The 17337-nt window shown below is 32.6% G+C and overlaps 2 protein-coding genes across 3 annotated transcripts in view; one reads left to right on the top strand and one right to left on the bottom strand.

Annotated features, from left to right (window-relative positions):
- The window catches only part of fry (microtubule binding protein furry), a 62783-nt gene extending 57206 nt beyond the window's left edge, over positions 1–5577 (top strand). For both annotated transcript variants that reach the window (XM_088224383.1, XM_088224382.1), the window contains 7 exons: positions 791–955; positions 1274–1591; positions 2272–2508; positions 3064–3204; positions 3300–3451; positions 4155–4285; positions 5312–5577. In XM_088224383.1, coding sequence (XP_088080509.1) covers positions 791–955; positions 1274–1591; positions 2272–2508; positions 3064–3204; positions 3300–3451; positions 4155–4285; positions 5312–5436 — 1269 coding nt within the window. In that variant the 3' untranslated portion in view covers positions 5437–5577. The remainder of the gene's footprint in view (positions 1–790; positions 956–1273; positions 1592–2271; positions 2509–3063; positions 3205–3299; positions 3452–4154; positions 4286–5311) is intronic.
- A 5427-nt stretch (positions 5578–11004) lies between these two features.
- On the bottom strand, positions 11005–14787 carry Pex16 (peroxisomal biogenesis factor 16). The gene has a single exon (XM_088224371.1). The coding sequence runs from the start codon at positions 14453–14455 to the stop codon at positions 13472–13474; it is 984 nt and encodes a 327-aa protein (XP_088080497.1). The 5' UTR covers positions 14456–14787; the 3' UTR covers positions 11005–13471.
- Positions 14788–17337: the final 2550 nt, after the last annotated feature.

Below are 17337 nucleotides of genomic sequence, written 5' to 3'. Positions count from 1 at the left end.
AGTGTCAATCGGTCACAACCCCAACGAATGAGATGGAATAGGAATGGATGCCACTAACCTAGTTCATTCTTGATGGAATTGCGGTGGTCCGACTGGTCAATTGCGAGCGGCACCAACACTAGGAAGGCTTTTTGCATTGACACTGATCATTGGGAAGATGTGTGGAGAGGTGTAGAGAGGTTGCCAGAGAGATACAGATTCTGCATTTAAAAAAAAAGGGAAAAGTATCCATCCAAAGGATGTTTGCTCATGAAAAACAAAGAAAATTTGTGCATGCCGTAGCGTGCCGTAGCATGCTACAAGCATGCAGTTTTGTTTCGTGTCTGAGTCTCATAGACAAAACTCAAGACTCAATTTACTCATGTTGTTTATATATTCATCTTCTTTTTTTATACCAACTTGTTTCGTGTCTGAGTCTCATAGACAAAACTCAATTTACTCATGTTGTTTATATACTCATCTTCTTTTTTTATACCAACTTTACTTCTAAACACTGTTCTATCTTTTATTGCTTTATATTGTATTTTTTAAATTTTATGTTGTTTATAATATACTCATGTTTTATATAACTTCCATGTATGTAAAAGCCTTATGGGTGTGAACAATTAATAAAATAATAGAAAATAATCTGCATGTAAATTATTGGATTCTTTCCATAGTTGTTTCTCGAAAGCACATGTCTCGTGTGGAAAGTCTGTATTCTCTCTGTCGCATTTATTTGTTTCTTAATAAGATATTTGAATTTATTTGTATATCTGTAATAAGTGAAAATGTTTTTTTTAATACTTAGGGTGAGGGTTCAGATAACTTCAACTGGGGTGTCCGTCGCCAGCCCGTCGGCAGTGTCGGGGAGCCCAGTGGGGGGGAGGCTGAGGGAGGAGGCGGATCCACCACACCCACTCACCCCCCACCACCGCAGCAGCCACCGGCACAGTTGCTGACACCCAAGTCAAAGGTTAGTTGCTTCATGTTAATGTAGTATACTATACAATGAGAAACGTTCAGCCCTATGTGAAATTGGACATAAAAAATATTTTCTTACCCGCGGTAAAAATTAGAGCATTAAATTGTACGGCAAAGTTCCTTGAAAATGTATGTAAAACCGGGGTTATGAAAAACGTAAAAAACGTTAATTGGGGGGAATATTTGAATAATAATGTATCGAAAAAAATGGGATCGAAATATTTCGGTGTAAAAAGCGGGAACACGTAAAATAGAGGAATGTAAAAACGAGGTTTACTGTAAATTTGTATTTTCATTTCTGCTTTTGTAGATTGTGGGCGGTGAAGAATCATCAGACGAGGAAGTTGGTTCAGAGTCTCATCTGTACGAGAAGTATCTGCAAGAGTCCGCACCCCACGGGATGTTGGCCCTCCGGACGCGGACTCACTCCATGTCTAGTGGCTCCAGCGCCGGGGATGTGACCCCGTGTAATGCCGTGTCCCCAGGCCTGTTAGGCAGACCCCTATCCACTGGGACCTTCCGCAGCCCGGCGGAGGAGGCCTGGAAACAGGCCGTCACCTCCCTCATTCGCAGCTCCACTCAAGCACAGCCCACCGCGCTCATGCACAGACTCAACACTCTTCTCAAGGTATTTTCCTCATTTTGTTTTCCGAAGTAAACTTTATCAAGGTACTGCATCTGTACTCCAACCGCAGCATATCTTGATACCCTTTTTACACAAAGGTAAGATGGCCAGTCTTACACTTCAGGGCCCTGATTACAATGGGAAGTTAATAGAGTTATCTTCAATTGTCTATAAAGTAAAATCTAATTTTCTGTTTGAAAATTTGTATTTGTACGGTAATTTAAAGTATTTTTGTCAGTAACCTGTAATTAAACTTGTTTATTTATCTTTTAAATTGGAATATTCTATTTTTCATACAGAAAATTAGATTTTTACTTTGTAGCTTTGTAGACTATGTGAATTTCTCATCGCAATCGGGGCTCAGGTGTCAGTCCAGGGGATTATGAAATATTCTGGTACAGTGGTTGGGACGTTCGCTAACCTCGATTGCTGACAGAGTCAATGCGAAATATTTATTTTAATGGTGGTTCACTCCAATATTTCACTATTCCTGGACACCTGGCATCTGATGCGTGAGGATGATCACCTTACCTTCATGTAACAGATGATCAAAATACACTGCATTAAGGCCGGCTGAATAAGATGGAAGTATGTCAGTTGTTGTGGGACAGATTTCATTTCGATTTTTGTAATTATACAAATATGTATACAAATTATTTATGCAAATATTATTGTATTCACAGGAAGTAATAAATAAAACCGTATCGCTCTGCGAAGAAGGAAGCGGATATTTGTCGGTGGGCGTTGGCAGCGCATTGATTGCTGTTGTAGAGCTGTTAAATGCTGAAGAGCCTCCCCTGATCTGGGCTGGTTCCAAGATGGTGGAAGATTCTAAACTGTACGATACTTTGCGGTTTGCCACCCTAGAGATGGACGAACACTTGGAGACATACTTTGATAGAAAAGATCACGCACATGAGGTAATTTTAATAATATTTATTTATGTTACATGTGACGATATTAAATGTTGCTAAATATAAATTATTTAGGAAAATTAAATCATAACATAAATCAGGACAACAGGAAACATAGAGTTTGTTTGAAAATGTCCTAACAAGACGAAACGCGTCACAATATACCCTTTGTATATTTTATAAAAAATAAAGTAGAATTATAATCCAATAAACTTGTTTTATTTTGGATACATTACCAAATTCCATGACGTATGTCTATATCCAATGTCAATTCATCATTTACTTACACTGCAGCTTTTTGATACCAGTAGAGGATACTAATTTTCGTATATCTCTAGAATCCAGGCGTTTCTTTTTTAAATTTCTGTTTCATATTGCATCATTAAAAATGTAATACATGCATTTTGAACTTTTTTTTATTATTTATATTAAAATATTTTATTTTTTTTCCTTCTGTAAGTTGTAAAATTTTAGTAAGAGTTTAAATCTGATTTCAGCAATGACGTACCTAATTATGGTTTTGTTTTTTAAAATTCACCAATGTATTTTGTTTTACTTTAGTGTGTGGAGAGTGCTAGAGGCTCTGTTCTATGTGACGAAGTGGGCAAAGGACTTTACAAGTTGGTCTTCCAACTTCTTCTCTTACTGGAGACAAATAGTAAAATGATTCTCGCAATATACAATTCGGCGATTTCTAAAAATGTAAGTGATGCACGAAATTAACTTTTAAACTTTGAGAATAAAACATAGCAGTATTAACAAGTATTGTTGTTTTAAATTTTTGATTATTTTTACAGGCAGCAGATGGTAGCGGAGTTGTAGTATCTGTAAGAGAAGCTCTAATCAACTGTGTTAGAGCTGAAGGATTTTGGGGGAGTGAACCACCTCCAATAACCCTTTCTCACCCGTGTGATGACTCCACATTGGTTTTGCTGCTTAACCAACAAAGGTAAGTTTGCAATGGCAACATTTGTCTACTTACCACCATATCTGTGCAACACTTGAATTCCTGTATACATATTGTGTCTGATTCATAGTAATCTTGAGTATGTCTCATGTGTATGTAGCCCGCAATATCAAATGTATTAGAACAAAATATAATCTACATAGAATAAGTTTATAAAATACCCTGTATTCAGGTTTCAAACTCACATTTAAAATACAAATAAATTCTATAGGTATTTGACACGAAATATCTATAGTAAATGATGAAATTGCTACAAATTTATGACACATTTAGCCCGTATTAATTCACAATAAATACCGTATTAATGTGACCTATATATAGTTAAGTAAGTAACTTTATATAAGGTTGGGGACAAAGTAATTTTGTATTTTTCGCTTTCTATAAATGCTTTATAAAAAGTGTTACAATCATCTGATTTAAGTCAAATATGCGCCGTTTTGTCCGATAACTTGTTGCCAACGAGAATCCAACTTCATAATGCCCCTCTCGTAGAAGCTTTTGTCTATATTGGCAAAAAACTCGGACAACCAATTTTCACAGGCCTCAATTGAGGCCAAATTTGTACCCCCAAGCGTGTTGCATAAACTGTCACTTATTATTGTTTCCCTAAAATATTATAATATCTCTTCTTTAAAGTCATTAATCCATTGTGTTTATTATGTATTGTTGTATGTTAATATTTTAGGTGGAATGCTGCTCTCAACTTCATTAGAGAACGGAACGCTGAACGTATTTTAGAAAAAGGAGAGATTTTAGAAGACGATATTACAAGTCTACTCCATATTTATTGCAAAGCTTTACTCACAAACCATCCCGGTAAATACACCACACATTTCTAAATTAGTTAGTTGTTAACAACCTTGAATTTGATTCATGTTGAATTGATGTGAATGTTGATTGACAGAGAAAATGAAGAAGGTAGAATACATGGCATGACCAAATTCAACAAATACTTTAAAATGGCCATGTTAATAATTGGCGAAATACATAAGAAGATGCATGAATGTACAGGACACCGAGTATGTGTGGTGTTCATTTATGTAGCACACTTTAATCACTCTGCCTACTTCCTCGAGGAAAAGGTGTGATGGTCTGTAGTGATTGTTATTTCAATTCAAGAAAATCAAAAAGATGTTTTTTTTTTCAAATATGTAATTTAAGAGTGATTTTTCATTTTCAAGTAAAAAAATATAATTTAACAAAAAAGATCGTTCAGAGAAAAACAGTTATTTGTGTTTTGTCCGTTTTTACCAGATCAAGTGATGTTTTTTTTATATGACACGTCAAAGTGATTTAAGACTCGAGTCATGAAATCAGATCAATTAAATACACTTTGGTAATTTGCTATCATAAATGCTTATTGAATTAAGGATTTTTAAGGGGATTTTGAGTTATGTGAAATTTTGAAGCTTTATAGTTTCGAACTTAGTGACAGTTATTGAACACATTTTCTTACTGGTTATGCAGCTTATAATTGATGGTGGATTTTTTTTTAACACAATATTTTATTGTGTATCGAATTTCAATAATTTTATTGGGTGCTAATGAAACATAAAATAAAATTATAAACTATTTATAAATTACCTTCAGGCTTAGTTGTAAGGTGTATTTTTTTAACACAAAGATTGTACTCGTGATTTGACGAGAATCACAAAAATCCTCTCCTGAAATATTACGTTCAAAGTGAATGTCGAGTTTTAAAAAACGATTATCAATTATTGTGATTACAATGGTATTTTTACTTATATATCTTGACTTAGGACCATTTTAAAAATCACTATTCAAATTGTAAATTAAAAATCAAGTCAGTGTTAGGTATTGAATTTGACGTTTTGATTCCAGATATGGTTGTGATCACCCGTCCGATTGCAGACATGGCCGAGGACCTATCCTATTTACTGGAGAATCTGTTTAAAGTTTCCACTGCTCTGAAAGCTCCACACACAGACCGAATCCACAGTGTTTAAAAAAGAAACCCATTTCTGCCTGCATCTGACGGCACTTACAATAATTTGTTGTATTAATTCTATATCAAACAAAATTATTGTTTTATGTCTGAGGTGCCAGTCCAGGGTATATTATATTTAATATTTTAGTAAAAAATATTTTTATTTGTTAATATTACTATTAAATAAATAACAATGTATTTAGCACCTTTTTTATAATAACTCAGGGGCAAAAGTGAATAAAGATTCAACAAAGTTTATAAAAATGAATTAGTTTAATAAATATAAGTACATTCATTTATGTTATCAATAGAGGCTAGGAATAAATTAAAGAACAAGTGTGATGTTAGCCCATGCACGTAACTACATAAATCTTCTTGTTTTCAAATATTGCAGGGTTTTTGAAATAGTCAAATCTTTCTTGGTGTCTAATTTGTATGAAATTGAGACTCAATAACTAGCGCAGTTCAAGTTTATGTATGTTAAATCATACAAAGTGGAATGTCAAGAAAATATTGTACGCACAGGTGCTTCCAGAATCCTTGTCGACACTATTAGGTGAACTAATCTACAAATTTTATATTTTTGTCATATTCTTAAGGAATTTTGAATCCCAATACAATTGTTAAGCACCCATCTCTTACTTAACTACAGTCGCTTATTATAAATCCATAAATATTTTGAGTATGTCCAAAGACATTTATTGATAAAAAGAATTGGTCCAAGAACTATAAAATTATTTTAAGATATTGCTTAGTGGTAAATAATCCACATCAATATGGATATCAAACATAGGCAGAATGGGGAATGTTACCGTGTGTACAGTAATCACTTAAACCAGCTAACAATAGTTTATAAGCCCTATAAATACTTGCGAGTTCCTTATTTCCTTCTCATAAATGGTCGCCATCTCTATTGTAATATTAAAACCTATTTGATTTTCAACCGAGAAGAGATAAAAGGTGTTATATATTTTTCAAAATTTATTGCAACAGAGAGGGAAAATATTTTTGAGAAGGGAATATGGAAGTCTAGGCATTTACAGGGCTCATGACCTATCATTGGCTGGTTCAAGTGATCACTTTACACATGTGTAACATTTGTCATTCTGAAACATTTGGACATGCATACTTCAAAAAATTTTTTTTTTTACTTATGATTTGTAGCTCTCAATCATTACAATGTAGAAAGTCCTCATCGATAGCATAATGTTTTCAGTTATCTTGTTTTTGTATTTTAATTTAAACCGCATTTGAAACAATAAATATTTGCCCTGCTGTAATAAAGCATAAGGTACTTTTTATAATAATTTCCCTAGAACTGTTTATTCTAAAAATATACTATTGTAATCATTCTCAAAACGCAAGCAAGCTTGGAATGTATGAATTTTTATTTAAATATTTTTTTATTATTTACTTGCGTCAAAGTATTGCAAGGTTTTTGCATAATATTTATGTTTTAATTTATTTTTACTATTTGTTATTATAATAAGTCTTCATTATCAGAGTTCTCGATAATGCTTGAAATGAGCAGTCTGTTTCTATAACCTGTTACCTTAACAAGCGGGATTTTTTCTTTTGGTCATGTATACTCACTGACAAGGTCATATCTGTCGCCGCTCACTGGAGTGGCAAGGTCTAAAGTCCAGACCTGATAAATAAAGTAGGTATACATATATTTTTGTCAATTCCAAAATGTATATCCAAAATATTTAATGCCTGTAGTCCTGTGTGCAGTTATAAAATGATTTTAGCATATTTTAATGTTATATTTGAAGTTTTTGGGTTCTTGCATAATACGGAGACTATATTAGAAACAGACAACTCAATGTTTCACACCAAATTCAAAACGTGTTCAGTAATTTTTAATACATGTATTGCATTGAATTATTTATAAATACTAGTTGTGTAAATATGTATTGTTACCTCAGAGTTATAATGCGTAACCTAGAGAGGAGCCCAAACGTAGGAAAACCATTCTATGACTATTGGGTATTAAGTTAGCTACAGTTCGCAGCAAAACAATGGGCTATACTCCGGTCGAGAATTACCAAATGGATATTAATTTGCACTGTAATTCCTTTAAATATGTGCCTGTGTATTTATCATTGCAGGGTTATTCCAATATATTTTTCAATAATTTGCCTATATTTATTTTATATAACTGAAAATACATGTTTGTGTTTATTTTTTATTCACAATATATTTATGTTATATTTATTAAGATATAAATCCCAACTCCATTGAATCAAAGTCCTGTGTTGAGTTTGTTTGTTTGTCCGTCACATCTCCGAAACGGCGAGTCTAGCGGCCTGAATAGACACATCATTTTAGAAGCGATTTCAAGGTTAACGTTGCTATTTTTTAGTAAAATTTTAATCGACCTCTACTCGATAAAAACTCAAACTTTATATGGCTGCCTAGTGCGGCCCTGACATATTGCCCATAATCAACTGTCATTATCAACAGTAAATATACTTTAATTCAAAAATTTATCCCCTAAATTGAGAAAAAATAGTATCTGAAGTAAATATAAGGAAAGTTTTTAAGCAACATAATACACATGTCGGGACAATAAATGCCAAAAATCAATGTAAATCATGGGAAAATATTCGGAATCAATTACCTGTGAAAACTGATTCCTTTAACCAACCTGCAACCAAATATACTGCAATTCACCATAGTCAGTTTTTATTTATTATAACGTAAATATTCAAGTTATTTACAAACAAAGCCAAGCATAGCTACAAAAGCATCCGATCGAACCGTTATGTTTATGTTGTCAAATAAAACAAAATGGCCACCAATTGGTTGCTAACCAACAGACCAACATCGCTTGCGTTTTATGAAACATAGTGATAGGGCTTCTCTCTAGGTTACGCATTATTACCCTGAGATTGTTACCCATTCCTCAAATGAATACATTTTTCTGACATGAACATAGACAATGGGTTAGAGAAATTGAAATAAGTTTTAAAACAAAGGTTTGTCTTTGATATTATAATTTGTGAAAATTTGATTTAAATATTTTTTTTATCCTCTTCATAATGGATCTCATATTATGTGTATGTATGTTATTTCCAAGCTCACGAACAAAATGTTATGTACTCTTACTAATAATGAAACAGATTTGGATTAAAATGATTGTTTTATTAATGAACCTTTATATGTAATAACTTAATTATTAATTTAAAAAATAATACATTTTGTCATATTAAGTAAAGTTTTATTTATTTATTTGGCCTGTTTGATAATAAATGTTAAAAGGTCAAAATTAGAGAGATGAGTATTTTTGGTTTTCATTTTAACAAGATAAAAGTGTATGTAGTTTATTATGATCAAAATATTCATGAATCTTCTCTACCCCCCCCGTACAGAGTGATTAATTTAGGGATTTCAATTTTTTGCATGCGTTTACACTTTGCTTCATATCTGGTCACACTGATGATTAAACGTCAAATCAAACATGTTGATTTTCATTTAGAACATTATTGCGACCTTAAGCATTACTCAAAACACTAAGTCAGGTTGAATTGACCAAACCATATTAGTTTTTTTCCGTTTTTTAAACAGTTTTGTAGATCATTTGACGTTTAATCATTAGTGTGGCCATTATATGAAGCAGTGTCGTTGCATTAAAAAAATTAAAATCCCCATATTAACAACTCTCTAGAGAAGATTCAGAATACCAGACCTGAATTAATTCCTGTGGTATAAGAAATATTTTAACCACATATTATTTTAGTTGTCGCTAATCCCAGAAACGGCTCCTGGAATTGTCCGATGAAGCGGTCCTCCCAGTTGGATGGTCCCCTTTCGATGTTGAGGCCCACTCATGATTGATGCTGCTCGCACCCCACCACCCGCCGCTGTAGGATGTTACTATTATGAATGTATTATCATGTCTATGAAGTTGATGTTTTGCAAATCTTCATCACCCGAACTACTGGAACCATACATAACTTGATAATAATTCTCACCCCCACAGTACACTGTGGTATGGTCTAAATCGCCCATTTTGCAGGAGAGCAAAAACAAACTTTTTTAAATTTATTAATGCTCGTAGCTTAATGTATATTAACAATATAATGCCCAGTATTTCTTTAGGTATTTGATCATTTGACAGTTAAAATATAAGAACACTGTAGCATCATAATGCAGTGTTCTTCTCCATATTTAACTCAATTGATTTTAAAGAACATCGAAGTTTTTATTATATCTCACTCAAAAAAATCAAGATACCTAAGAGAAAAAAAATGTGGTCAAACTGCATAAACGGCACTTCTGAAAATGCCTCTAGTCTTATTTTTTATGGAAGTTTGCATGTTTATATTATCATATTTAACCATATGACAGTAACTGCAACATCATTTTGATTACAATCTGATACTGATATTTATTTTACAGAAACATACAGTCAACAATGATTAAATTACATAAAGATAAGGTATAAAGACAGACCAGCGAAGTTTCTTATTGAAAATCTTATTATCTCTTATCTTTCTAATATGGCATCTTATTTTCCAGGAACTAGGAGTTATCAAGATCGACATAAATTACAATAAAGACGGATAACATTTTTGAGAAGGGAAAATTGAGTAAAGTGATCACTTAAGTCAGCCAATAATAGGTCATAAACCCTGCAAATGCCAAAACTTCCACATTCCTTTCTCAAAAATATTCTATCTCTGTCGTAATAAATATTCTCATCTACATAAATTTTGATAAATAAATAAAATATTCAATTTCATATCAGTGCTGAAGTTTGTATATTTTGCTTTTATTATATTGAACAAAAATGAATTATAAAAAATCATATGTGGACGGGTTCCCAATATGGTTTTCGGAGTATGTATTTAATATGTTGGTTGCTGATAAGTACTTATAATACTTATCAACGGTGGAAAGGCTATTTGCCTAACGAGTCTAGCATATTATGCACGTGCGTGCATTTTAAGATGGAATTTTAGTATGAAAATCTTATTCAGAAGCTAATTCTTCACCCCTCTGATATCGATCCTAATACAGGTTATTAGGTTAACAATTTGACCATCTTTCTTGTGGTGTCTGATTTCACCTCTAATAATAATATATTTCCCGAAGGAAGGTAGGTGAGTGCAATCACAATGACCATGACTGAAAAACTGATTCCGTTTTAATTTTGAAAACATAAACTTTCCTATTATTAATATTACCTTTAATTTAAGTTTTTCAGAAATCATATGGAACAAATAAATTTTATTATATCCTTTAAATAGCTAAATTCAGACTTTTTTTAAGCACTTTCGTTATCCCCTTTTCCACAAATACACAGCTCCTTTTGGCCGGATAAAATTCATTTATACATAAACTTACCGATTGCTCTAAAAGCATTGTAGCATCCACTATCAACACAGAAGACGGATGCTGCAATGCTATCTGAAACGTGCTAACAGCACAAAACACTATTGCATGTTTTAACATTTTATTTTATTTTAATAATCAATAATTGCTGCGGGTAAGAAGGAATTAATGATAATAAAAAATTATAGTAGGTATTAAAAAATCAAAAACGTTCAGTATAAATTATAAATAAAAAAATAAAACAATCTCATGAGAACATTTTACATACTTTATTATTTGAATATAAAAATATTTTCTAAATACAGATATTTTTATAAATGCACATAACATCACATATGTTACAATATTTCCCATGGCGCTAGATAAATAAGATAAGTATAAGGAACTTAAGTTTTAATAGAAATTGTATAAAATATTCTAATTTTTAAGTGAAAGTTCTTGGTGGAGTTCGGCATGATTTATTGTAGTAATACAAGACACATAGTACTTAATACACGCAGTCAATATGTGTTTAACTGGTCTCTTATTTCTAAAATAAATATAATTGTACAGCGGAACTTCTCAAATATATAAAAAAAAACCAATGGTGAAAAATTTAACACATTTTTTAAATGTAAAATAAATATTTTTGTTCTTTTGATTTATCCAAACGTTTCAATTTTTGGGCCATTTTCAACGAGCTGTAAATAACTCGCTATTAGTAAATGGAAACAGAGTTGGGGTAGAGTGAGGATCGAACCTTGTACCTCTGATCCATGAGTCCGCAACACCGTAGCCACAGGACCACCACCCGATTCATAAAACTATATCATCATAATTATTTATCAATTATTTCACCATTCATAAATGTCCTTTTGACCACAGTAAAAAAATCTAGTTTTATGATAAAAAAGTTATATTTTTGAAAAAGTCACATAAAAGTTTTAAAAAAATGTTTTGGCTTAGTTAATAAATAACACAGGAATGAAATTTAATTTAAAAAAAAACACATTTTCCTTATTCATGTTAGTAGAATTTATAAATAACATAGAAGTATATAACATATCCATAATCTTGAAACAAAAATTCTACCCATCTCTGTAGTGATATAAATAATAACATAGAAGTATTTACTATAAATAATTTATTAAATTGGTTAAGGATGTTTAAATATAAAAGTTAATGGTACTAAAGCTTTTGAATAAAAAAATTATCTTATATTCTATATTATAAAATGCAAGTATAAGTCAATTTTGTAATATGTCACAGTATTTCCTAGAGTTAATAATATGATTCTAAACTGATTTAAATTTATGAAGATAAAATAGTAAATTTTCCAATTGCTCTAGTTTCAATACCTTTACACGTTTGATTTGAACATCCTTGAATTTTATATGGAAAAAAAACAAATATGGCATAAATGTATGGAATGTCAAACAAGAAGTATATTGCAGTATACTCATACAAGAGCTCATTAAGTAAAAGTAGAAAATAAAAATGTATACTTGAAGGAAGTGTTTTTCAATGATAAAATTAAAATTGCCCAGTGCCAAAATGTTTTAAACAAATATTTCAATTCAGGAGCCGTTTTTAACTAGTAGTAAATGCTTAACTGTGCTGGAAAATGTAAATCGGGTGGCAGTAGATCGGGGTTCGGACCTTTGATATAAGAATCCATGATACTATCACGGGACTACAACTTGATTTTTTGCAACATAAATTAACAGCTGGATCCTTTAATAGGGATCTCAATTATACATAAAATAATATCACCAAATGTAACCCGATGAAAGTGTAAAATACAATACATATAATTTACACAACACCATGTTAGGATTCAGCTGATCTAAGTTTACTCATATTATTTATTACTTATAGAAGAACACAGGATGTTTTCGGCGTTCATTTTGTAGTTGGCCAATATTAATTTTATGTACATTCTTACCAACACTAAGTTCCCTTCTCGTTTGTGTTTGCAAAGTATGAAAGAAAGGTATTTTGTGTGTGTGTCCTTTCCAAAATGAATAAACATGATTGACATAAAGCAAAAATCGCATTCAAATATTTTTTGTTTGTTCGCTTTGAGGGTTTTCGCAATAGAGTTTCATATCTGTTTTAAGATCATCGCCGCAATATTAATGAGTAATGTCAATAAAACCAACACCTGCTAAATAAGATTTTTAAAAATAATTACAGTAGGGCCTCGCTAATCCGGGCCCCCGCTTATCCTGTGATCGCAGTAATCCTGACGGATGGAGTGGGAAATCGTGCAAGCAGCAATGTACAAAAACAATGAGCAAGACGATGATGAAAGCATGAAGCTGTCGCTTCCAAAAAGTTTTACCTTCAGAAGCGGCGGGAACATTAATTACTACTTTGAAATGGGCTGAAGATAAGGAATTAGATAGCCACAAAGATATATTTCTTTGTCGACTAAGAGACAGTACTTTTGAAATTAAGTTGGAAAAACATAAGCAGAAGAGTATTACAGACGTTTTTAAGACAACTCCTTATGCTTCTGTATTTTTAGCTTCATTTCAAACGCGCAGCGTTCCTACATGTTTATTATTCATTATTGTTAATATTGTCAAGGTTGTCATTTGATAATTAAAGAAATTTCTAAAGTTAAGCATAAGTTTTATTACCGTTAAAGTATTGCAGACCACAATCCGGACGCCTCGGTACTGTTTTTTGCCTGTTCGGATTGTCAAGGCCCTACTGTACTTGCAAACAAGTTAGTTGGACCACATATAAAAGTAAGTATCTTGCCATATAGAAATGTACTGCAAAATAGGGTTGCAAATTATACTAGCTAATGGTACATTTTTCGCTGCACTATGTAAAAAGTTATCAATATTTCCGCTGTATTTGTTGTACATGGGTGATCTGAGCAAGTAATAAAGGAGGCATAGTTTTCTTCGGTTAATTTCTACACGTTGTTCGTAGTTTAGAGACTTGAGTTCCTCGGAATACATGGACATGCTGGTCATGTCGAGAGCGAGAGAACTCATCCACTGCTTCCAGGACTCACTGCCAAAGGATGCGACAGAAATAAGGTGGAGAAGAGGCTTCAGGACGTACAAAGTTTCGGCTAGCCGCTGGGAATGCACATTCGCTGTGGTGGCATCAACCTGTATCCAGAGGTTGTCACTCAAAGGTTTCCAGTCTCTCAACTGAGCAACAGGAGCATCTTGCACTTTACGTAATACTCTGCCACTTCTCTTCAACTTAAATCCACTGTTTTCTTGAGGTACATTTCCTTCGTTAAAGTTCTTCCTTATCAAACCAGGCATCGGAGGATGCTGTACTGGTACTTCTTTGTAAAAATAGATTAATACCAAATTAGCAATACATTTCACAACTTGTACTGTAGTAGCTGCGCTCCATTTACCTCGAACTCCCCATTTGTGACGCGCTATCATTTCAATAAATACTTCACTATAGTGGAGAACTGTCATCCAGTATTTCAGAGCTGCTCTCTTTTTATTCCCTCCATATTCGGGTCGCGATTTAAGGATGAGTGTGTCATTGTACAAAACGAATAAATTAGATAAGGAGTACATGAGTTCCGACACTATAGGTGATTTGTTAACTTTTCCTGCTAGGAAATAGGAAACCCATTTTGTAACAGATTCTACGTCGGTAATGATGTTAGGATTAGCGATGACCCATTGTTTATATGAGTTCAATAGTTCTTTAATGACATTTATCGTCGACATGATTGAAAATGACTTAACTATCGAAAAACGGCGGTGTTCGAACTTCGTGTATCTGACGTGCACTTTAAACCAGACTTTCCGCCAGGCATTTATATTTAAATATATATATATACTAGCGACTGCCACTCAAGATTTACAGATTAAAAATATAATACACTAGTCATACAAATACTAGGGAGAAAGAAAGTATTTTGGTCCACGGATTATACATTATACATACTGTATACTTGTTTTTTGGTCTCTTGTCTCTTTTGTCTTTCTTCCCCCGATTATTTTGACCGATTTTGACTTTTGACTCACAGATTATATAGTACAATTTTGACTTTTGACCAACAGACATAGATTAATATATTGACCATAGACTAAAGTTATTTCGAACGAAAAACCATAAAACCATAGACAAAAAGCATGAAAATATGCCCCAGCCCCCTCGATTCTGCGGGACATGATACAACACCGATCTACATATGTAGATCGGTGTTGCATGATATCATTTATATTTATGATTTGTCAAAATTCTCGAGTGACATTATTTTTATACCTCGCTTTTTTTAACCCATGAATATTTTCTGCTATTATTCACGTTTTATTAATCCAACAACGATTACAACGATTTAAATAAATAGGATGGAGTAAAACAGTGGCAAAATCTATTACGGCAAAAAATTACAATCAATAGAAGTAGGTATTTATTTATTGGATTTAAATCTAAAATACTGCAGTAATGTATTTTGTTTTTTTTGAGGTACATTCTATTTAATTTTTTTAACCCATGGAAGGGTTTTTGGGGTTCTTTCTCCTCTATTAGTGCCTTTTATCATGTTTTGCGAAAACGCCCTATTAAAGTTATTTAAAAAACCCCAAAACCCAAATCAGGATTCCAAGATTTTTTTTTTGTAAAAATTGTCTAAAATCATTGTTCACTACAAGTCTTTTTAATAAATTTGAAATATTAACATTATTTAACGCAGGTATACTGAAAAACACTAGTTAAAAATTGTGTGTTACCTTTTTTTTCGTAATTATTCTTATCAAGAATTAATAAAATACACAGTACCTAATACGTGACATTTCTTTACGTAATTTATTGTACTATGAATAAAGCTCGATATAAAAACGAAACAGGATTTTACTTTTTGGTACAATTGTATTTTGTTTTCCCAATAAGCAGATTTGAGGTTATTTTTTTCAATTTTATAAATATTTTAAAACTACAGGCGATCGACGTGACTTCTTCACTGGCAGCAAAAAAATATTAAAAAGCCGCTCATAAATAAATGGTACTTGTCTAAATAAATTAATGGGGTAGGTTGGTAATATTTTACGATTTTAAATAAATCAATAATAAAAAAGTATGTACTGCAGACTTACACTAAACGTAATAAAATAATTACGGTCCCCGTGGTCTATAGTTGTAATGGCTAATACGCTTGTCTTACGTACGGAGGGTTTGATTCCCGGTGAGATCACAAAAAATAAAATTTATATTCCTCCAGCCTAAGTGTCCGTTCATTTACCGCATTGTAATTGAACTTTCTGACCTGATGTAAAGCAAGAAACGCTGATTTTGTGTTTCGTCGCCGAATCCATTTCATTCTAGCACCATGCTAAAATTTATGGCTAACTAGTAGTAGCAATAGCTATTGCAAAAAATGGTATTTTTACAACATAACATAGGTAACATTAGAGAAATTAATTGTACGGTGAAGTTTCTCCAGAATGTACGAAATAAGAATAAAAATGAACGACTTTTAATAACGTCAATAGTTCTTGTGAATCAACCAATGATAGAGAGTTGAGATAGATTTCCAGTTCACGGGAAGCTAATTCATCAATCAGCAGAAGTCAACGTAGAAAACTTGTGACGTCACAATCGGAGTAGTTTCTAAACTTTAAAAATCATAGCGCTAAAAATTCGATACAATTTGTTTTTAATTGGCTTGATTTGATAGTATTAAGAAATAAGAAAAAAATAAAAAAACCACCGAACCCTCTCATTATTTCACCTATTACTGAAAATATTTATGAATAATTATACTTCTTTCACTTTATTTTGAGTGTGTTGAAATTTTTGTAGACAAGGCTGGATTTTACTTTTTGGATTTAATCAACTCTGGATCAGCGAACACCCTCTAATACCTACACGTATACAATATATACGTATGTATATATCAATATATTACGGTATCTCGACGATTCAATGTTTTTCTTCCGTTCATCTTTATGAATTTGTAATATTTAATGTTTGGATTTGGATATTTTATTTTATTTTGGTACCCGACTAAAATGATTCAAAAAGTTATACGACCTTCTCCAAGCAGCAATAATACCTACCACAAAACTGTGGAATGAAATACATTTTTTTTTAATCGAACAATTTTATTAATATGAAAGCTTTTTTTTTATTAACCGCGGAACGTAAACGGAACACAAAAATTTGACAACATTCTTTTGAAATGCTTATCTACATAGTTAATAAAACATGTCACAATTTAAAATGGAATCATTCCTTCACATATAATTATTATTATGCGGACTTAGATAAATAACAATTTCATTGCGAACACTTGTCCAATAAATAAAATGGATACATCGGAAATTTAAAAATGTTATTCGTCGGGAAACATAACTCTCCTACGCCGACGAGGTCTTCGGGACCGCCTTCTCCTCCTCGACCTGGACCTCCGTGACCTGGACCTCCGTGACCTCCTTCTTCGCGCTCCGATGACCTTCGGAAGCGTCTTCGGTCGTCTTCTACTGACTACTTTTGTTGGCATCTCGACGCTGTCTTGATTGGGACTGTCCAGATCCACATCTACGGCGGCTTCGCAATCTGAAGACGCCTCACTGTCTCTAGCGGAATCCATTTTTAAAGAACACCA

The sequence above is a fragment of the Micrasema longulum genome, unplaced genomic scaffold (assembly GCF_059751315.1).
Source record: "Micrasema longulum isolate JH-2025_06_02 unplaced genomic scaffold, ASM5975131v1 h1tg000281l, whole genome shotgun sequence".
Lineage (NCBI taxonomy): Eukaryota > Metazoa > Arthropoda > Insecta > Trichoptera > Brachycentridae > Micrasema > Micrasema longulum.
Note: the sequence above shows the minus strand (reverse complement) of the source record. Positions and strands in the feature narration are given on the sequence as shown.